This window comes from Arachis ipaensis, chromosome B10, assembly GCF_059453495.1.
Source record: "Arachis ipaensis isolate K30076 ecotype BB chromosome B10, ASM5945349v1, whole genome shotgun sequence".
NCBI classification, from domain to species: Eukaryota; Viridiplantae; Streptophyta; class Magnoliopsida; order Fabales; family Fabaceae; genus Arachis; species Arachis ipaensis.
The window spans coordinates 6,013,696-6,034,618 of NC_142435.1; the positions used below are offsets into that span (position 1 = coordinate 6,013,696).

The 20,923-nt window shown below is 36.7% G+C and overlaps 3 protein-coding genes across 4 annotated transcripts; all 3 read right to left on the reverse strand.

Moving 5' to 3' along the window:
• Positions 1-320: 320 nt before the first annotated feature.
• Positions 321-3,808, reverse strand: LOC107622249 (G-type lectin S-receptor-like serine/threonine-protein kinase At1g11300). Its single transcript, XM_021114857.2, has 7 exons — positions 2,392-3,808; positions 2,187-2,306; positions 1,780-1,943; positions 1,487-1,697; positions 1,107-1,341; positions 877-1,027; positions 321-783 (listed from the first exon to the last, which is right to left on the reverse strand). The coding sequence occupies exons 1-7, from the start codon at positions 3,695-3,697 to the stop codon at positions 475-477; spliced, it is 2,496 nt and encodes an 831-aa protein (XP_020970516.2). The 5' UTR covers positions 3,698-3,808; the 3' UTR covers positions 321-474.
• Positions 3,809-4,609: 801 nt separating this feature from the next.
• LOC107622247 (G-type lectin S-receptor-like serine/threonine-protein kinase SD1-13) lies at positions 4,610-8,092 on the reverse strand. Of its 2 annotated transcripts, XM_016324122.3 has the most exons (8): positions 6,690-8,019; positions 6,498-6,605; positions 6,250-6,398; positions 5,964-6,174; positions 5,626-5,860; positions 5,395-5,545; positions 4,966-5,270; positions 4,610-4,739 (listed from the first exon to the last, which is right to left on the reverse strand). In XM_016324122.3, the coding sequence occupies exons 1-8, from the start codon at positions 7,936-7,938 to the stop codon at positions 4,697-4,699; spliced, it is 2,451 nt and encodes an 816-aa protein (XP_016179608.2). In that variant the 5' UTR covers positions 7,939-8,019; the 3' UTR covers positions 4,610-4,696. The 2 variants fall into 2 exon arrangements, with proteins under 2 accessions (XP_016179608.2, XP_088360544.1); XM_088504418.1 differs by lacking the exon at positions 4,610-4,739 and having other exon boundaries at positions 4,858-5,270; positions 6,690-8,092.
• A 578-nt stretch (positions 8,093-8,670) lies between these two features.
• LOC107619997 (G-type lectin S-receptor-like serine/threonine-protein kinase At1g11330) lies at positions 8,671-12,236 on the reverse strand. Its single transcript, XM_016322222.3, has 7 exons — positions 10,848-12,236; positions 10,636-10,743; positions 10,220-10,353; positions 9,925-10,135; positions 9,492-9,723; positions 9,264-9,414; positions 8,671-9,173 (listed from the first exon to the last, which is right to left on the reverse strand). The coding sequence occupies exons 1-7, from the start codon at positions 12,100-12,102 to the stop codon at positions 8,865-8,867; spliced, it is 2,400 nt and encodes a 799-aa protein (XP_016177708.2). The 5' UTR covers positions 12,103-12,236; the 3' UTR covers positions 8,671-8,864.
• Positions 12,237-20,923: the final 8,687 nt, after the last annotated feature.

Genomic DNA, 20,923 nt, shown 5'->3' on the forward strand with positions numbered 1-20,923 from the left:
TCTATTAGAAGTCAAAATTCCGCTGCAGACTCAACATTGCATGTATTGAGTTTGATGTTATCTTGCTTTTGGATTTCTTCACTGTTGCTACAACCAATTGTGTGTTACAGTATACGCAAATTAATCAACTCTATGTCACTGTCATGGACATGTGAAATTTTTGGGCAATAGTTTCTCAATTTAATTAATTATGAGGGTTATATTATCTTTTAAAAAATTGATTAGTTATTCTATCAGCACTGATTCAAGTGATTCACGCATTTCACTTTTGATTTCATCTTGCAATACTTTTTATATTTTCTAAATATTAGTGTACTTAATTAACTCAATCAACAAACATGATGGTAAAGTAATATATTACATAAAATCCCAGCCTTATTAAAGTAGACCCTTCAACAAAATGCTAATGTCTCTCAACCAAGGTTGTTTCAATACATAATGTGACTATTTTGAACCAACATTGTGGCCAATCGGTTATCTTCCTTGGACATTTGTTAGGCTCACATTATTAATGGAGCATAATCCATCACTTGTCATAGAAGACTCTATATCCAGCAAAGTCTGCCTCTGAACGAATGCTGGCTGCTTGGGAGAAGGAAGATTAACAGTCTCACTATTAAGCATTGAAACCACTGCAGTCATTGTAGGCCTATCTCTTGCAAGTTCTTGTACACACAAAAGGCCAATATGTATGCACCTCTTTATATCTTCATTGCAGATCGAATTTAATATCTCTTGATCTATCAGAGGTGGAATGTTATCAGCATTCCACAATTTCCATGCCTACAAACATCAATAAGAATGATCTAGTTATTCGATCAGTATCAAATTTGTGTCATTCAGATGAAATAAGATTTTTGTAAATAGAAGACTTACAAATCCTAAAAGACTCAAAGATTCTGCATCTTCATAAAATTTAGTGTTCTTTCTCCTACTGACAATTTCTAGTAATAAAACACCAAAGCTGAATACATCAGATTTCTCTGAAAATAGTCCTTCCATAGCATATTCTGGTGACATATAACCACTGCACAAAATTTGTCATTAAAATTCTTGACTATGAGATTATTTTATATTTAAAATTGTAAATCAAAAGAAATTCTTACTATGTTCCAACAACTCTCATAGTATTTGCCTCATTTTCAGTGTGGCAAAAAATCTTTGCCATTCCAAAATCTGAAATCTTTGGATTTAGCTCTTCGTCAAGTAATATATTGCTTAGCTTCAAATCTCTATGGATAATTCTTAGTCGAGAGTCTCTGTGAAGATAAAGTAAACCTCGAGCTATTCCTTCAATAATATGAAAGCGTTTTTCCCAATTTAATACTTGCTTACATGAATCTGCAAAAAATTAAAAGGATAAACTAGTGACGAGAATACAAATTATATATTTTTAGATGAGAATATTTTTCACCAAATAGTCGTTGCCTCTTTGATAAACATACCATATTTATCGATAAGAAAAGGGTTGATAACGAGAACTAACCAAACAGATATGCATCTAAACTTTTATTTGGCATGTATTCATACACCAAAATCTTCTCATCTCCTTCTACACAACATCCAAGAAGTCTAACAAGATTACGGTGCTGAAGTTTTGATATTACTAGAACCTCATTCATAAATTCTTCTAGTCCTTGATATGAAGCTCTTGAAAGTCTTTTAACTGCTACTTCTAGTCCATCTTCCAATGTTCCCTACAAAACATTTTCATGAACTATAGCGACACAAAAATTGTCTTTTGTGGGATGGTGAATTGCAATGTGAGGGAAAAAATACCCTGTATACTAGTCCAAATCCTCCTTGCCCCAGCTTATTAGCTAAGTGAAAGTTGTTTGTTGCAATTGCAAGCTTTCCAAACTCAAATTGGGAAAGCTCCGGGAGTTTGACTTTGCTTGGGTATTTTGTGTTGCTTATTGTAGGTATTCTGAAATTTGCTCTCTCTGTATCAAAGTACAAATTAATTAAAACAGGAAAGCATTTTTTTGGGGACAATGAATACCACATGGTCCACACTATTCATTATGTTTGTAAACTGCACAGCATATAATGCCAATAGAATAAATGATGAAACAGTAGTATTCAAGAGTCATATACAACTAACTACTAATTCTGCAGAAGCCATTAATATCATGAATTGGCAAAGCATGTAGTTTTGGTATATAGAAAGAATAATGATATATCACCTCTTATTGCAGTTTTTCTTTTCCACAGGATAAACGCGCAAATCAAAATCCCAATAGTTCCTACTGCTGAGACTGTAACTGCAATGATCACTGAGGCATGATTTTTCTTCTTCTGCTCATCTATTAATTAACCAAAGTAACAAGACAAATAAGTAAATATGAAATCATCTGCATGCACATATATGTATAAATATAATACACTTACCAAGCTCAGAAGAGGGAACACGTATATAAAGATCGGTTCCTCCCATTGAGAATCTCTGTATGTCAATCAAGTTTCCACTCCACAGCATACAACCAATTCCAACATCATAAGCATACGCTTTGCAAGAGCAGTTTCCCAAACACGCAGTTCTGCAGTCAAAGTCAATGGAAGACAACCACTCAGCATAGTCTGGAACCTTGGTATTCTGAAGCTTCACAAACCCATCTTCTACTGCTACCGATTCAACACTACTATTATTTTTTATGACTTTCTCACTCTCACACTGCACAGGTGTCTTCCTAACACAGCCGCTGCTCCAGTTTTGTTTGTTCCACTCCTCTACATTCCTTGGAACATACCCTCTCAAACAAGTGCAGATAGGTGAAGTTTTAGGGTCGCAACTTGCAAATACTCCACACTTGCCATAAACACCGCACTCAGTGTTAATAACAGACCACATCATGGACCATTGCTTCTTTGAATAATCCCAGTAGTATTCATTTAAGTTTCCATCAACACCCAACGCGAACATCCTTAGATTATGATTTGCATAGCTATAAGAAAGATAGTAAGTGCCGTTGCTCTCTTCATCTTTTCCACTCATGTAGAACCCGTCAATATAATTTGCGGTCATGTCAGGTATCCCAATAAATATTTGACCGTTCCATGGGCCACTTCGCCAGTGAGGTTGACTCTCCCCTCTCCAGATGAACGCTTCAGGGATACTAAGGCGTTCAAGGCTCACAGAGAAGTCTCCAATGGATGGATCATGAGGAGTTCTCCACGAGGTTACGTTTACTTTCTTGCCGGTGATCCTGTTGGCGCTAATCTTCATGTTCTGCAGGAGCGTGTCTGTGGGGTGTTGGAAACTCTGCCACAGTATCGTCCCCGTGGCGTTATCTTGCAACACGAGGTTTCCGGTGGTAAGAAGCTGAGCACTTGTGGTGTTGGGGGATGCGATGTTTGACACATTCGTTGACCAAAGGATCTCATTATTACGTGCATCCATGACAACAAGGTTTCCATCCTCGGATATCTTGAGCACTGCTACACTACTAGCATCACCTATGATAGGTTGGTCTCTGTTAGCAACCCAGACGACAGGGGGGTTGGTTATGTACCAGATTCCGAGGTAAGATGATGATGATGAGTTGGTGGTAAGGTTGAAGAATCCAAGGTGGAACATACCATCCTTGGAGCTTAAAGTTTGAGGGGGCTTAAGGATATAAGAAGAGTTGATGGTGTCTAAGGAAGTCGCAAAAGTGAAGAGTAATAATAATAGTAGAAAGGATAGGTAGTGCTCCATGAAGATGCAGAGAAGGATAGATGAGGGAGTATGAAATGAATGGACAGATACAATGTAACCCAATGAAGATGGCAAGTTGATATAGTCATGTTGCTTTAATTTTGAATCTCTTGCATTGCATGTTGCAACTTGCCATGTTACTTTGGTACGTTAGAATAAAGACAACTTTTGGTGTCTACTCATGTCAATTCCAATTTGAGATGTGGTTATATATCATGAGAAGTGTCGTATAAGAGGCTACGACAAACTATAAGATTGTCCCTAAGAGACTTGGTCCATATTCGTTAATAAGTGATAATAAGTGAGTAGCTTGCAATGTAGCATTATCTCATTAATCTAAAATTTTGATTGTTTTAGTATTTCCTTTTAAAAGATAATCCATGATATATAGTCAGGTCGTCAGGGTCATAAGTCATTAACCCAAAAATAAAATTTATATATATAAAACAAAGCTTTTGGGATTGACTTTTTGGTGAAGACTGATATATGGTCATCTGGTCCGGTCCATTAGAAGAGGAGAGACAAAACAAATATGCAAGAAGGTGAGAGAAACTATGCTCCTATATTTTAGTAATGAAGGAAAAATATTAGATAATAAATATTTTATTGTGCTCAATTTCGTTAGGAACCAATTAGTAGCCAAGCTAACTCCAATCAACTAGTTGAAAAATAGTTTTTTTATCAAAAAAAAAAAAAATCCATTATCTTAATTTTTCAAATTTTAAAATTAGAAATAAGAAGAAATTGATTTAGTTGGCTTATATTGTAGTTGAAACTTTTTCTAACACTTGATTATTATTGAAATTAGTCAAACTACAACAGTCATTGTAGGTAGGCCTATCGCTTTTACACACAAAAAGACCCAACAAACCAAAATATGTGCATGCACCTCATAAATATGAACCCTGCTTCAGTCAAGGTAATAGTCACAATGATAATAGTGGTCACGCACTGAGATAGATTATATTATATTGCACGAAGAAAATTGAAATGTGGCCGTCAGAATTGATCACTCTTCGTCCCTTTTTTCTCTTTGGTTGGCCTGCCAGGGGAAATTATTTATTAAAGAGTGCATGTAATTTAGAACGACATAATATATAACAACGTATATATGTTATAACATGCACAAGAGTAAATAAAATTATCAGAACAAGAATGGATTTCGGGGAAAGATGATTGATCTTCTAACTAATTTGGATTTTTCAAGTTAAAATAAAACTAACAATTCTGATTTACAGCGAGCAGAGGTTAAATAACCAATCTGCTACCTTCCTTGGATGTTTGTTAAGCTGATATAATTGATGGAATATGATCCATCACTTCTATGAGAAGACTCTATATCCAACATTGTCTGCCTATGCATGAATGCTGGCTGCTTCGGCAGAGGAAGATTAACAGTTTCACTATTAAGCATTGAAATCACTGCAGTCATAGTAGGTCTATCCCTTGCAAGTTCTTGCACACACAAAAGCCCAATGTGAATGCACCTCATTATATCTGCAAGACTACTCATGTTTGCTACTTCTGGATCTATTAGAGCTGTAATCTTATCATCATTCCACAATTTCCATGCCTATAAACATCAAGAATCACATGAACTATCTAGTTAGTTAAACTTTAAAGTAAAAAATCATATCTTTTATGAAATAGATTTTCTGGAAATGAGATAAATAACTAGAGACATTAGAGATGCTTACAAATCCAATAAGGCTTAGAGATTCTGCATCTTCATAAAAACTAGTATTTTTTCTCTTGCTAACGATCTCCAATAATAAAACACCGAAACTGAATACATCGGATTTTTCTGAAAATAGTCCTTCCATAACATATTCCGGTGGCATATAACCACTGTATAAATCTAATGTTAATATTCTTAACTATTAATTTATATATAAAATTTTGGACAAAGACAATGAAAGATTCCTTACAATGTTCCGACAACCCTTCGAGTATTAGCCTCATCTTCCGTGTAACCAAAAATCTTTGCCATGCCAAAGTCTGAAATTTTAGCATTTAATTCTCCATCAAGTAATATATTGCTTAACTTCAAATCTCTATGTATAATCCTTAATCTAGAATCTCTGTGAAGATAAAGTAAGCCACGAGCTATTCCTTCGATTATATCAAAACGTTGTTCCCAACTTAGAATCTGTTTAGATGGATCTATATGATGACATGAAAAGGGTTAGAATATTTTAGCATAATATAAATATCATTGGTACTGATAAAGGAAGAGAACAAGATGAGTGAGAGGTTGATAGCTGACCAAACATATATGCATCAAGACTCCTATTTGGCATGTATTCATAGATCAAAATCTTTTCATCTCTTTCTATACAACATCCAAGAAGTCTGACAAGATTTCGATGTTGAAGCTTTGATATTACCAACACCTCATTCATAAATTCTTCTAGCCCTTGTCCAGATGCTCTTGAAAGCCTTTTAACTGCTATTTCCTGCCCATCTTCCAATGTACCCTATATGGAAATTTCAAAGCATGTAATCAAAACCATGATTTCCTGGGATGACAAATATTGGTGTCACAAACATACCTTATATACTGGTCCAAAACCCCCTTGTCCTAGCTTATTATCTAAGTGAAAGTTGTTTGTTGCTATAGCAAGCCTTTCAAACTCAAACTGTGAAAGCTCAAGAAGCTCATTTTTCTGAATTCTGACCTGAACTCTGGAATTTGCTCTATCTACATCCAAATATCAGTAAGAACATATAATTAAGGACAAATATATGAGCTTTTATATAGTCCATCAGAGTAGTAGAATGAATTAAAATGACAGATCACCTTTCCTTGAAGTTCTTTTCCACAAGATAAATGTGCATGACACAAGGACAATCACTCCTACCGTGACTGTAACTGAGATGATCACTGTTACATTATTTTTCTTTTTACCTGTCAACCAATGTTCAAATGGAAGTGAATCATTAATTTAGAGTACAGCTGCTAAAGAAAATTAAAGACAAGAAAAGAAGTTACCAAGATCTGAATTGGGGACCCGAATATAAAGATCTGTTCCTCCACTTGAGAACCTTTGAATGTCAATTAGGTTCCCACCCCATAGCATGCAACCAATACCAGCATCATATGCATATGCTTCACAAGAGCAGTTTCCAATGCACTGAGTTCTGCAATCATATTCAGTAGGAGAGAACCACTCTACAAAGTCTGGTGTCTTAGTATTCTGCAACTTCACAAACCCATTCTCTTCACACTGAAGAGCTTTCTTCCTAACACAACCGCTACTCCAATTTTGCCGATTCCATTCAGTAGCATTCTTTGGTTCAAACCCTGTTAAGCAGCTACAAATAGGTTCACTTGTGGGATCACAGATTCCAAATACTCCACACTTTCCATAAACATCACACTCTGAGTTAATAGCTGTCCATACGATTGACCAATTTCTCTTCCCATAATCCCAATAATAGTCTTTCATGTTTCCATCGGCTGTTAACACACAGATCAACAACAAGGACTGATTTGCAAAGGTGAAAGAAAGATAGTAAGTGCCGTTATCATCATACGATTTTTCCAAGTAAAATCCATCAAGATTGTTTATGTTATCTCCAGGTATTCCAAGAAAAGTTACACCGTTCCACGGACCGGTACGCCAGTAAGGTTGAACTCCCTTCCAGACGACCATTTCAGGGCTACTAAGGCCTTCGAGACTCAAGGAGAAGTCTCCAATGGATGGATCCTGAGGAGTTCTCCAGGAAGTGAGTTTTACTTTCTCACCAGTGATCCTGTTTGTGCTGAGCTGCATTTTCTGCAATAACGTGTTTGTAGGGTGTTGGACACTCTGCCATAGGAACCTTCCTGTGGTGTTTTCTTGCAGCACAAGGTTGCCGGTGTTAAGAAGCTGCGCCGTTGTGTTGGATGAAATATTGGAGAGGTTTGTTGACCAAACAAGAATCCTACTGTTGTTTGCATTATCCATGAGAAGAAGGTTTCCATCCTGAGATATTTGGAGTAAAGCAGAAGAAGAATCCTTTATAGGTTGGTCTCTGTTGGCAACCCACACCACAGGAGGGTTCGACATGTACCAGATTCCGAGGTAGGAGGAGTTTGTTGGCGTGAAGAATCCAAGGTGGAACATGCCATTATTAGAGCTTAAAGTTTCTGGTCCATTTAGGGGATCTGAGGGTGTGATAGTGTCTCTGGAATTTCCAACGTTCATGGATAGTAAGACCAAAACGGTTACGTCTATGAAATGTCTCGTTAGCTCCATAATCAGATGTTGATCCAAATTAGAGAGTTAGGAAGCAGATGATGAAGATGATCCTTCATTATTCCTAATTACTTTATTAAAGTCAATTGATTGTGTCACAATGATCTTGGGGGTCCAGTCGTTAGAAATACACAATTTTTGTTTATTATTTGTTAATTAAACTGGTCAAATAGACTCTGTAAAATACAAATAGATTAAAGTTGAGATGTGATCAAGCGACGTAGCTATATTGTTTCTTTCTATTGGCACGTCAACCCCGGCATCTAATACTTCTAGTCATCGTCTCTGTCATGAATCATCAATTGATGGGTACTTTTACATTGTCTATCAAAATTAAGCTCCCAGGTAAATTTAAACCAAAAAAAAAAAAAGACTTACAAATTGCATTCTTATGGGATAGAAACCTTCTGAGAGTTATATATAACTAGTGTATCAATTCATTTACTGTTTTATTTATCAAATGTGTATAAAAATAATAAAAATGAAATTAGTTAAGATGATAAGTAGTTTATAACTAAACTAAGAGATCTTGAGTTCTTGAAAATAGCAAAGAAATTATTTCTTTTATAAATTGTATATAATAAATAGTATTTTAGAAAAAAAATTTGTGCACTGACCATTTTCATAAGTCGTAAGCGAATATGCTACGTGTACACCAAAATCAGTCACCAGTATAAAATACATGTTGAAATACAAATAGGCTTGTTGGCCCGATATGAGAGATGATGACGATGATGAAATCATAGCCAATTAGCCACATGCATATTTTTTGGGTTCTTTAAAAATTTCAGTTCAGATATAACGGACTAAACAACAATTATTAGGTAGCTGCAAGCTATCAGCGTTAACTAAAATCTTGACAGTTTTCTGTTTTGAGTTTTCACTTTTATTGTTCAGAATTTTGCCGTATACCAAACAAAGTATTTTTATCTTCCTTGAATATTTGTTATGGTCACATTATTGATAGAACCTAATTCCTTATTTGTAAGAGAAGATTCTATATCAAGTATAGTCTGCCTTAGAATGAATGCTGGCTGTTTTGGAGGAGGAAGATTGATTGTCTCACTTTTAAGCATTGAAATCACTGAAGTCATTGTAGGCCTATCTCTTGCAAGCTCTTGTACACATAAAAGACCAATATGTATGCACCTCATTATATCTTCTTTGTTGCATGAGCTTGATATTTCTGGATCTATAAGAGATGCAATGTTATCTGCATTCCATAAATTCCATGCCTGCAAACATTAACAAGCATGTGTTAGTTGTTAAGCTTTAAAGTCAAAATAGAAATTCTTAGAATAAGGTAACTAGCTTAAGAGACTTACAAATCCTAAAAGATTCAAAGATTCAGCATCTTCATAAAAGCTGCTATTTTTTCTCTTACTAACAATTTCCAGCAGTAAAACACCAAAGCTAAATACATCAGACTTTTCCGAAAATAGTCCTTGTATAACGTATTCTGGTGACATATAACCGCTGCAGAAATTTTAAAGTTATTATTCTTAACTGTCATTATAAAATTTCAGACGAATAGTGTAGAAAAAAATTCTTACTATGTTCCAACAACCCTTCTAGTATTGACCACATCTTGAGTCCGTGTAAAAATCTTTGCCATGCCAAAATCGGCAATTTTTGGATTTAGCTCTTCATCAAGTAATATGTTACTCATCTTTAAATCTCTATGTATAATTCTTAGTCTAGAATCTCTGTGAAGGTAAAGCAAGCCCCTTGCTATTCCTTCAATTATACTGAAACGTTTTTCCCAATTCAGTATTTGTGATTGATCTGTCATGCAATTAAAAGGATAGAATTATCATTTGTCTGATAAAATATGAATAAAAAACAACTTAACAGAATAAAAGACTATATATTTAAAGAGATTCACAATCAATTTTACTGCCTCTTTTCCTTTTCACCTTATTTCCATGATTCATCTTAGTATATCTTTGGTATGTAATAAAGTGGAGATGGTTTGCAGGAACTCACCGAACATATATGCATCTAGACTTTTGTTTGGCATGTACTCATAGATCAAAATCTTCTCATCTCCTTCTATACAACATCCAAAAAGTCTAACGAGATTAAAATGTTGAAGCTTTGATATTACCATAACCTCATTCATAAATTCTTCGTATCCTTGCCCGGACGATCTTGAAAGCCTTTTAACTGCTATTTCCTGTCCATCTTCCAATGTTCCCTGAAATAATGTTTTAGAAGTTATTAGGAATTAAAATTCATGATTTGGGACATGGTGAAATTCAATGTTTACCAACCAACATACCTTATATACTGGGCCATAACCTCCTTCCCCTAGCTTATTTGATAGATTAAAGTTATTTGTTGCAGCAACAAGTCTTTTAAACTCAAATTGGGAAAGCTCTGGGAATTTCACTAGGTCATTGTTTTTCGCTTTCTCTGTATTCAAAATGATAAACAATCTGCATCTTATTAATATTAATAGGAAAAGCATATAGTATTTCCCATATCACTAAGAAAATAAAGCAATATTAGTATTCTATACAAAGAAAATCTGTATTGAAAGCACTTGCTGCTTTGGAAAAGTGATTAATTATAGGATGAGTATAAATCCACTATGTTGAGTGAAATTAGTTCGATTCCAATTAGGCCACATTTTCAAACATACGAAGCACATGTCTTTGATTTAAGTCTATGAGGCAGTAGAATTAGAGATATGACCTCTGATTTGAATCCTTTTCCAGAAGATATAAGCACAGATGAGAATGATAGCGGCTCCTACTATGACTGGCACTGCAATGACCACTGTGACATTTTTCTTGTCTTCACCTGTTAACCATTTGGATTTGGATGTCATATGCAACAAATTCATCAGTTTGATATGGATAACAAGATTGTCACAGTCCAAACAACAAAGAAATAAAAGAGGGTACCAAGCTCTGAATTGGGAACTCGAATGTAAAGATCAATTCCTCCAGCTGAGAAGCTTTGTATGTCAGTTAAGTTTGCAGTCCACACCATACAACCAGTGCCAGCATCATATGCATATGCTGTGCAGGAGCAGTTCCCCAAGCACTGGCCTCTGCAGTCGTTTCCAATCGCGGTAGACGACCACTTGATAGAGGCTGGAACCTTGGCATTCTGCAACTTCACAAATCCATCATTCTCACACTGAAAAGGTTCCTTCCTAACACAACCTCTGCTCCAGTTCTGTTTATTCCACTCCTCAGGATTCCTTGGCTTATACCCTCTCAAACAGCTGCAAATCGGAGATCTAGTAGAATCACAAATTCCAAACTCTCCACACTTGCCATACACATCACACTCTGAATTTATAGCTAACCACGAGTCGAGCCATTCTCCCTTTTCATGATCCCAATATGTTTCATGTAGGTTTCCATCAGCACTCAACATGTAGTAGTATACAGAATCAGGATTGTTTGAGTAGTTGTAAGCAAGATAGTAATTAGTAATTCCATTATCCATGTCTTCCACACCTAAGTAAAACCCTGAAAGAAAGTTGCTTCTCATGTCAGGTATGCCAAGAAACTTTTGACTATTCCATGGACCACTGCGCCAGTGAGGTTGGCTCCCTCTCCATATCATCACTTCCGGGATATTCAGGTGTTCAAGACTCACTGAGAATTCTCCAATGGATGGATCCTGGAGGCTTCTCCACGAAGTCAGTTTTATTCTCTCCCCGCTAATGTTACCGGTACCGAGTTCCATTCCCTGCAGGAAAGTGTTTGTGGGGTGTTGGAAACTCTGCCACAGGATCCTTCCTGTGGAGTTTTCTTGCAACACAAGGTTGCCGTTGTTTTGAAGCTTAGCTAATGTGTTAGATGAAATATTGGAGGCCTTTGTTGACCAAAGGACCACACTTTTTGAGTTCGTCACAACAAGGTTTCCATCCTTTGATATCTTGAGCAGCCCAGAAGATGAAGAATCAGTTATTGGTTGGTTCCTGTTGGCAACCCATACGACAGAGGGTTTGGTCATGAACCAGATACCGAGGTAGGATGAAAAGGTTGATGAGTTAGTAGGGGTGAAAAATCCAAGGTGGAACAAACCATTACTGGAGCTTAAAGTTTCGGAGGCATTAAGGATGTAGGAAGAGGAGATGGTGTCCAAGGAAGTGCAAGTGGAAAAAAGTGCTAGTAGCAAAACCAGTGACCCCATAAGCATCATTAATGAATGGGTTGGAGATTTTAGGAATGAATTAGTGATAGATTATGTCAGATCAAATCTTAACCATCACAAAGAAAGTTCATGTTTCAAATAAATCAGGAATATAGTTTTCAACCAAACAGATATTAAAGGATGACCTTATGTTACCTCAACATAAACCTGCTATAAGATTAGTCGTGGTGGTTGTGTAATCTAATTGGCTGGCTTCGTTGTAAATAATTTCAAGGCTTGACAAGATAGTTAAGAAACCGGTCTTTCAAGGACATCATAGCAGTATTATTTGGAAAAGTAAATCGCACGTGGTATACTTGTATTAGAGTTTGTTTATTCATCATAAATATCAAATAGGGTAAAAATCTCTTTATTCATTTATTTTTTTAAAATTATGAGTATTGTCTTATTGAAAGCGATCATGTTTCAGCATTTATTTATTTATTTTTTAAAAAATCAACTCTTTTAGCATTGATTTTTCCAACTCAAATATGAAATCGCTAATAATGGTCAAAATGGTCTCAAATATGTAAGATACCATGTACTATGGAACCAAAAACATAAATAAATAAACAAATAAAGAAAAAAAATCTATCTATTCTTAATATATAAAAATAAATGAATAAGTTTATTCACATTACTTTTAAGACATTGATGAGTTTGGAAAACTCTAAAATAACATTTGTGATGACTAAACATTATTAATTTAATTAATTGCAAAAAATATTAATTCATATAAGGTGATGAAATTTATTTTTGCTATACAGGTTCTGACTGGGCCAAAAATAAAAGAAAAATGATTGCAAGCCCAAGTGTTTTATAAATACATTCAGCATTTATGCAAAAATGTTTTGTTTGTTGTGGCTGAATTATTATTCTTGTTATTGGGACAGAATTGATCTTAATTAGCCCAAATCAACTTTGTTAGAAAGATCCATTAGCTTGGTCCACAATTGATAAAAAGAGAGAAGGAGATCCATGCATGCTTCCACGGAAATCAAACTCATCTTTGGATGGATTTCAAATTTTGTTTTATTTCAATTAATGCAGACTTTGGAAAATGGAAAGAGAAAGTAAAGAAATGATGTGATAGCCTTAAGTGCTCTACACGCTTCTACGCTTGGGTTTCGAAATAATTTAATTCATTTCACTCTCTTTCCTAGCTTCACTAAAAGCAAATCATTTCTTTTATTAATTTGTAAAGATCACTTAAGTGTTTTCTTTTTCTTCTCTCTCATTTATTTCTCTTCTCTTTCGGTCATATCAAACACAGAGAAAGCATGGAGGCTATGGCTAGACACCGAAAGAAAAAACAAGCAACAAAGACCATCACAATGATGGCAAGAAAAAGCAAACTCAAAGTATGCTGTGGTTAAGATTCTCATTCACTTGTGGTAAGATTTTGTGATGAGATCTTGGCTTCTCCATACCAAAAATGGTTGAAGAAGATCTCGGTCAGAGAAGAAAATCTTTGGAGAGGATGGCTTGTCTCTGATTCTGCTCAACCACCACAGGAGGTAGCTACAGTGGCTACGTAATGGGAGAGGCAGAGATTGGAGCAGATGAAGCAATCATCATCATGAAGCATCAAGGGCCAGAAGTTCATCTTGGAAAGCAAGGCAAGGATGAAGGGCTCGGATTGATGAAGATTGGTGACCAAGGAAGGACTAGAGGTAATTGCATGTTGGGTTTTGCATGAGTTATCCCTTCTCTCTCTCTGGCCGAACCGGTTCTGTTTGAAGAAGAAGAAGATTGGCTTGGTTTGTTTGGTTTCAACCTTGAAGGCTTCTCCCTATAAGTAAGGGTGAACAGTCAGGGTTTAATTCAAGGAGTGAGAGTGCAAGGCACAGAGTTCTCATAGCTACCTAAGCTAACAGAAGTTCTTCTCCTTCAATGTTCTTCATTTTATAATTTTTCTGTTTAATTTTGTCATGTCTTGAGTCTCATGGAAAAAGGCAAACAGTGAGGTTTGTATGAAAAAACCATAGAGCAGAAAAAGACAGAGAGTGCAAAATTAAAAGAAAAAGTCATAGATGTCCTTAGAGTTTCTTTGTACATCTGTGTTGTGTTTCATGATTCTGTGGGAATCCCCTTGTAAGTTGGGTTAGCACTTTACAGTTGAAAGCTTGGCAGTGACCAAGTCAAGTTCAGTTTGGGATTAGATTCTGGACTTGTCCCAGATAGGAAGGGTAGTTCCTAGGGAGAATTGGTGTTTGTAATAAAAAATGATTATAGTGAAATTCCATCATTGTTGTGATGGAGACTGGATGTAGGCTGCCTTGCACTTAGCAGCTGAACCAAGATATATCTTGGTGTAAATCTCTCTCTCTTCTACTCCATTTCTATTTCTGCTGCCCAAGAGATAAAACTGAAAATATCTCGTGCTGACTGACGAGACAAAAAGAAAAGTCTCGTGGCTGGGGATGAGACAAAAGAAAAAGTCTCGTGGCTAGTTACGAGATAAAAAGACAAAAAGTTTCCAGAAGTGGTTTCAAAAGCCAGCAAGTATTGTCAAGTGAAAAGGGGGCTAAGATTCAAACCCCCCTTCTCTTAGCCACTGATAACCATCAATTGGTATCAGAGCTTGGTCTCTAAGAGATCAAGCTTTGCAACTTGGAGTAAAGATCCAGATGGCAGAAAATAGTGGCTTAAATCTGGTGTCCTACAATCTGACCGAAGGACAATCAAGCAACAGACCTCCTCTTTTCAATGGGGAAAATTACACCTATTGGAAGGAGAGAATGAAGATCTTTGTGCAAGCAGTGGACTACAAACTTTGGAAGATTATCCTTGAAGATCCTCAATATCCAACCGTAACAAGTGCCGAAGGAGTTGTCACTCCTAAACCAGAAGCAAGCTGGACTGAAGAAGACAGAAAGAAGGTTGAGCTCAACGCCAAGGCTATCAACTTGCTCAACTGTGCTATCAGCTTCGAGGAGTACCGACGAGTATCACGATGCACAATAGCAAAGGAAATCTGGGACAAACTCCTAATTACTCATGAAGAAACCACCATTGTAAAGAAGACCAGGATAGATATGTTAAACAGAGAGTATGAAATGTTTGCAATGAAGGAAGGAGAATCCATTGATGAGCTGTTTGAGCGCTTCAACACCATTATTGTCGGCTTGGATGCTATGGGAATCAAGTATCCTAAATCTGTGCTAGTGAGAAGAGTGTTGAGATATCTCACAAAAGAGTGGGAAACAAAAGCATTAATTATTTCTGAGAGTAGTGGTATTGACTCCATGACATATGATGATTTGAGAGGAAATTTACTTGCTTTTGAAAACACCTATTTGAAAAAGGATTCAAAAAAGAAAGGAATAGCTTGCTCATCTGTTACTAACCCTCTGGATGATGAATCCAGTGATAACTCATCTGAAAATGAATTTGTGTTTGCCAAAAAATTCAGGAAAATGGTGAAGCTCAAGGAGAGAGGTAAAGGAGGCAGTTCAAGAAAACAGAAGAAAGATTTCAACAAGGTGACTTGCTACAACTGTAAGGAGACGGGGCATTTCAAATCTGACTGCCCCAAGTTGAAGAAGGAAGAAAAGCCGAAGAGAGGAAAGGAAAAGGGACTGATGGCTTCATGGGAAGATCTGGAAAATGACTCTGAAGACGATGAAGAATCTGAAACAAAGTCTCAACCATGCCTTATGGCTGACCACGTTGAACAGGTAATCATCCCTAACCCTGACACTGAATCTCTTCATCTTATGATAGATCATCTTTCTGAAAAAATAAGATGCTTTTTGCTGGATAATCAAGATCTTGAACAACAAATCACCATCCTTAAAGCAGAAAACAATTTTCTCAAAGAAAAAGTAAGGGAGGCCGAAACTGCTTGTGAACTTGTTGAAGAAAATAAGCAGCTAAAAGCCCAACTTAGGAACTGTGAAAGTGACCATTCAGTTGTTGCATATGTAAACTGTTTTAAAGAAAATGAAGAGTTGCTTAAAGAGGTCAAAAGACTTAAAGATGACTTAGCCAAGTTCACTCAAAGTTCTGAAAATCTAAATCAAATCTTGGCTAGTCAAAAATCTCTTTATGATAAAGCTGCCTTGGGGTTCCATAAATCTGTTGAGAAACCTTACTTTGAAAACATTGCTTCATCTTCCAATAATACAAGGTTTCAAAACCCAACAAGCTTTAACAAAATAGCAACTCCAAGGTTTTGTAGGCTATGCAACCGAAATGGACAATTTCCCATTCAATGCTTTTTTGGTGAGAGGATGATTGGTGATAAGGTTTACAAGGTTGTTTTTTATTATAATGGTTTAGGATACAAGAGATGGTTTAATGTGAAAGGATCCAAGAAAATTTGGATACCTAAGGTCACTTGAGTTTGTTTTGTAGGTATGCCTAGCATCCAAACGGAAGGAGAATATGTGGTATATGGACAGCGGATGCTCTAGGCATATGACCGGAAAGACAACCTTCTTCATAAAGCTTGATGAATATGATGGAGAATTTGTCACTTTTGGTGACGATGCTAAAGGAAAGATTGTGGCTGTTGGGAAAGTTGGTAAAAGCTTTTCATCTTGTATAAATGATGTTCTTCTTGTAAATAGTTTGAAACATAATTTACTTAGTGTAAGTCAATTGTGTGATCTAGGTTTTGAAGTTATTTTTAGAAAATTTGTGTGTTTGATTGTTTGTGAAAAATCTAGGGATATTTTATTTGAGGCTAAAAGGTGCAATAATGTGTATGGATTGACTCTTGATGACTTGAAAGAACAAAATGTAACATGTTTTACTTCTCTTGAATCTGAAAAATGGCTATGGCATAGAAAGTTGGGTCATGCTAGCATGTACCAAATTTCTAAGCTAGTTAAGAAAAATTTGGTTAGAGGAATTCCAAATATCAAATTTGATAAGGATCTTACTTGTGATGCTTGCCAATTGGGCAAACAAGTAAAATTCTCTTTTAAACCAAAAGATGGAATCTCAACCAAAAGGCCATTAGAGATGTTACACATTGATCTTTTTTCTCCAACAAGAACTCAGTTTAGGAGGTAAACACTATGGTCTTGTTGTGGTAGATGACTACTCTAGATTTGGTTGGGTACTTTTTCTTGCTCATAAAAATGATGCTTTCCATGCATTTTCAACCCTTTGCAAGAAAATCCAAAATGAAAAAGATTTAAAAATTGCCCATTTGAGAAGTGATCACGGAAGAGAATTTGAAAACCAAGACTTTGAAAAATTCTGTGATGACTTTGGAATTGCTCATAACTTTTCATGCCCTAGAACCCCTCAACAAAATGGGGTGGTTGAGAGAAGGAATAGAAGCCTTCAAGAGATGACTAGGGCCATGCTTTGTGAGAATGAGATTCCTAAATTTCTATGGGCTGAAGCTGTAAATACAGCTTGTTACATTTTGAATAGGACAATTGTTAGAAAAGGGTTGAAGAAAACTTCATATGAGCTATGGAAAGGAACCCCTCCAAATCTTAAGTATTTTCATGTTTTTGGATGCAAATGCTTTGTACTTAACAATAAAGAAAACCTTGGTAAATTTGATCCAAAATCCTATGAAGGGATGTTTGTTGGATACTCCACCACTAGCAAGGCCTATAGGATTTATCTCAAAGCACATAGGGCCATAGAGGAATCCATACATGTTACTTTTTGTGATTCTAATTCAATTCCCAGTGCTATGATAGAAGATGATACAGATTGTGAAGATGTTATCAATAAAGGAACCAGTGAAGAAAATTCCAAATCTGCTCAAAATGAAGAATCTACCAGTCTAGTTTTGTCTCGTCAGATTGGAGGAGACATTTCCATTTTGTCTCCTGAGCAGGCACAAGAAACTGAAATAGTGAGACCACCAGAAGTTCATCAAAGCACAACACCACTCCGGAAGCCCAGGGAATGGAAGTCTATGAGGGGTTATCTTCATGACTTTATCATTGGTGATCCCTCTCAAGGCGTAATAACAAGATCCTCAACCAAAAGGCAATCTGAACCAAGCAATTGCCCTCTTGTCACAAATGGAGCCCAACAATGTCAAACAAGCTCTTGAAGATCCCTCATGGGTCAAAGCAATGCAAGAAGAGCTTGCCCAATTCGACAAGAATGAGGTTTGGACACTAGTACCTCATCCGGATGGTAAGAAAGTAACGGGTACTTGGTGCACGAATTATGAATCACACTTTTCACAACTCGTACCACTAACCAGCAAGTGCACTGGGTCGTCCAAGTAATACCTTACGTGAGTAAGGGTCGAATCCCACGGAGATTGTTGGTTTGAAGCAATCTATGGTTATCTTGTAAACCTTAGTCAGGAAGTCAATTATGTTTATCAGTTGAATTGCGAATAACCAGGAGAGCATAAATTAAAGGTTACTTGTTATGCAGTAATGGAGAATATGTTGGAGTTTTGGAGATGCTTTGTCTTCTGAATCTCTGCTTTCCTCTGTCTTCTAATTCACGCACGTACGTCCTCCTATGGCAAGCTGTATGTAGGGGATCACCGTCGTCAATGGCTACATCCCATCCTCTCAGTGGAGAATATGCTCACATGCTCTGTCACAGCACGGCTAATCATCTGTCGGTTCTCGATCATACTGGAATAGGATTCTTCATCCTTTTGCGTCTGTCACTAACGCCCAGCACTCGCGAGTTTGAAGCTCGTCACAGTCATTCGATCATTGAATCCTACTCGGAATACCACAGACAAGGTTTATACTTTCCGGATTCTCATGAATGCCGCCATCAGTTCTAGCTTATACCACGGAGATTCTGATTAAGGAATCTAAGAGACACTCATTCAATCGGATATAGAACGGAGGTGGTTGTCAGGCACACGTTCATGGTTTGAGGAAGGTGATGAATGTCACGGATCATCACCTTCATCACAGTTAAGCGCGAATGAACATCTTAGGTAGGAACAAGCGTGTTTGAATGGAAAACAGAATTTCTTGCATTAATTCATCGAGACACAGCAGAGCTCCTCACCCCCGACAATGGAGTTTAGAGACTCATGCCGTCAAAGAGTACAAAGTTTAGATCTAAAATGTCATGAGATACAAAATAAGTCTCTAAAAGTTGTTTAAATACTAAACTAGTAGCCTAGGTTTACAACAAATGAGTAAACTATGATGGATGATGCAGAGATCCACTTCTAGGGCACACTTGGTGTGTGCTGGGGCTGAGAATTAAGCAATCCACGTGCAGAGGCCATTTGTGGAGTTGAACGCCAGTTTTTGTGCCAGTTTGGGCGTTCAACTCCAGCTTTTGATCCTTTTCTGGCGCTGGACGCCAGAATTGGGCAGAGAACTAGCGTTGAACGCCAGTTTACGTCGTCTATCCTTGTGCAAAGTATGGACTATTATATATTTCTGGAAATCCCTGGATGTCTACTTTCCAACGCAATTGGAATCATGCCATTTCGAGTTCTGTAGCTCCAGAAAATCCACTTTGAGTGCAGGGAGGTCAGAATCCAACAGCATCAGCAGTCCTTTTTCAGCCTGAATCAGATTTTTGCTCAGCTCCTTCAATTTCAGCCAGAAAAATACCTGAAATTACAGAAAAATACACAACTCATAGTAAAGTCCAGAAATATGAATTTTTCCTAAAAACTAATGAAAATAGACTAAAAACTAACTAAAACATACTCAAAACTATATGAAATTAACCCCAAAAAGCGTATAAAATATCCGCTCATCACAACACCAAACTTAAACTGTTGCTTGTCCTCAAGCAACTAGACAAATAAAATAGAAGACTAATAGGTTGAGAAGCAATAATATTTCAGAGTTTTTGATTGAAGCTCAGATTCTAATTAGATGAGCGGGACTAGTAGCTTTTTGCTTCTGAACAGTTTTGGCATCTCACTTTATCCATTGAAGCTCAGAGTGATTGGCATCTATAGGAACTTAGAATTCAGATAGTGTTATTGATTCTCCTATTTCAGTGTGATGATTCTTGAACACAGCTATTTTATGAGTCTTGGCCGTGGCTCTAAGCACTTTGTTTTCCAGTATTACCACTGGATACATAAATGCCACAGACACATAATTGGGTGAACCTTTTCAGATTGTGGCTCAGCTTTGCTAAAGCCCCCAATTAGAGGTGTCCAGGGTTCTTAAGCACACTCTTCTTTTTGCCTTGGACCTTGACTTTAACCGCTCAGTCTCAAGTTTTCACTTGACACCTTCACGCCACAAGCACATGGTTAGGGACAGCTTGGTTTGGCCGCTTAGACCAGGATTTTAGTCCTTTAGGCCCTCCTATCCACTGATGCTCAAAGCCTTGGGATCCTTTTTATTTGCCCTTGCCTTTTGGTTTTAAGAGCTTTTGGCTTTTTCTGCTTGCTTTTTCTCTTTTTTTTTTCTGCAAGTTTTGTTCTTCGCTGCTTTTTCTTGCTTCAAGAATCATTTTTATGATTTTTCAGATTATCAATAACATGTCTCATGTTCATCATTCTTTCAAGAGCCAACATATTTAACAGTCTTAAACAATAAATTCAAAAGACATATGCACTGTTCAAGCATTCATTCAGAAGACAGAAAGCATTGCCACCACATTTAACTAATTAGAATTTCTCTTATTAAAACTCGAAATTTTATTGCCTCTTATTCAAAAAATCTACTACTTTATTCATGTTTGCTGATGATGAGAAAAAATAAACTATAGCTTAATTGGAGATAAAATCAAAATAGATACTAATTACTATTATATGACTCCTAAGGTAAACTTCTATAAGGACACTGTCACAGAGTTAAGGCAGAAATTGGAAATTAACAACCTTTATTCTGGGGGAACGGGGGTTCCTCTGATCCTTGGGGTGCTTGGTCCTACAAGAGAAGACTTTTGGCGC

What these genes read in the sequence shown, in the direction of transcription:
- LOC107619997 (XM_016322222.3), bottom strand. Translation starts at nt 12,102, where the DNA reads ATGATGCTTATGGGGTCACTGGTTTTGCTACTAGCACTTTTTTCCACT. An exon ending in GTTATGGCCCAGTATATAAG is followed by an intron (nt 10,136 to 10,219) that starts GTATGTTGGTTG and finishes ACATTATTTCAG; the next exon opens with GGAACATTGGAAGATGGACA. An exon ending in AGAAGGGTTGTTGGAACATA is followed by an intron (nt 9,415 to 9,491) that starts GTAAGAATTTTT and finishes AAATTTCTGCAG; the next exon opens with CGGTTATATGTCACCAGAAT.
- LOC107622247 (XM_016324122.3), bottom strand. Translation starts at nt 7,938, where the DNA reads ATGGAGCTAACGAGACATTTCATAGACGTAACCGTTTTGGTCTTACTA. An exon ending in GTTTTGGACCAGTATATAAG is followed by an intron (nt 6,175 to 6,249) that starts GTATGTTTGTGA and finishes ATTTCCATATAG; the next exon opens with GGTACATTGGAAGATGGGCA. An exon ending in CTCTAAGCCTTATTGGATTT is followed by an intron (nt 5,271 to 5,394) that starts GTAAGCATCTCT and finishes TGATGTTTATAG; the next exon opens with GCATGGAAATTGTGGAATGA.
- LOC107622249 (XM_021114857.2), bottom strand. Translation starts at nt 3,697, where the DNA reads ATGGAGCACTACCTATCCTTTCTACTATTATTATTACTCTTCACTTTT. An exon ending in GATTTGGACTAGTATACAGG is followed by an intron (nt 1,698 to 1,779) that starts GTATTTTTTCCC and finishes AATGTTTTGTAG; the next exon opens with GGAACATTGGAAGATGGACT. An exon ending in TTTAGATGCATATCTGTTTG is followed by an intron (nt 1,342 to 1,486) that starts GTTAGTTCTCGT and finishes AATTTTTTGCAG; the next exon opens with ATTCATGTAAGCAAGTATTA.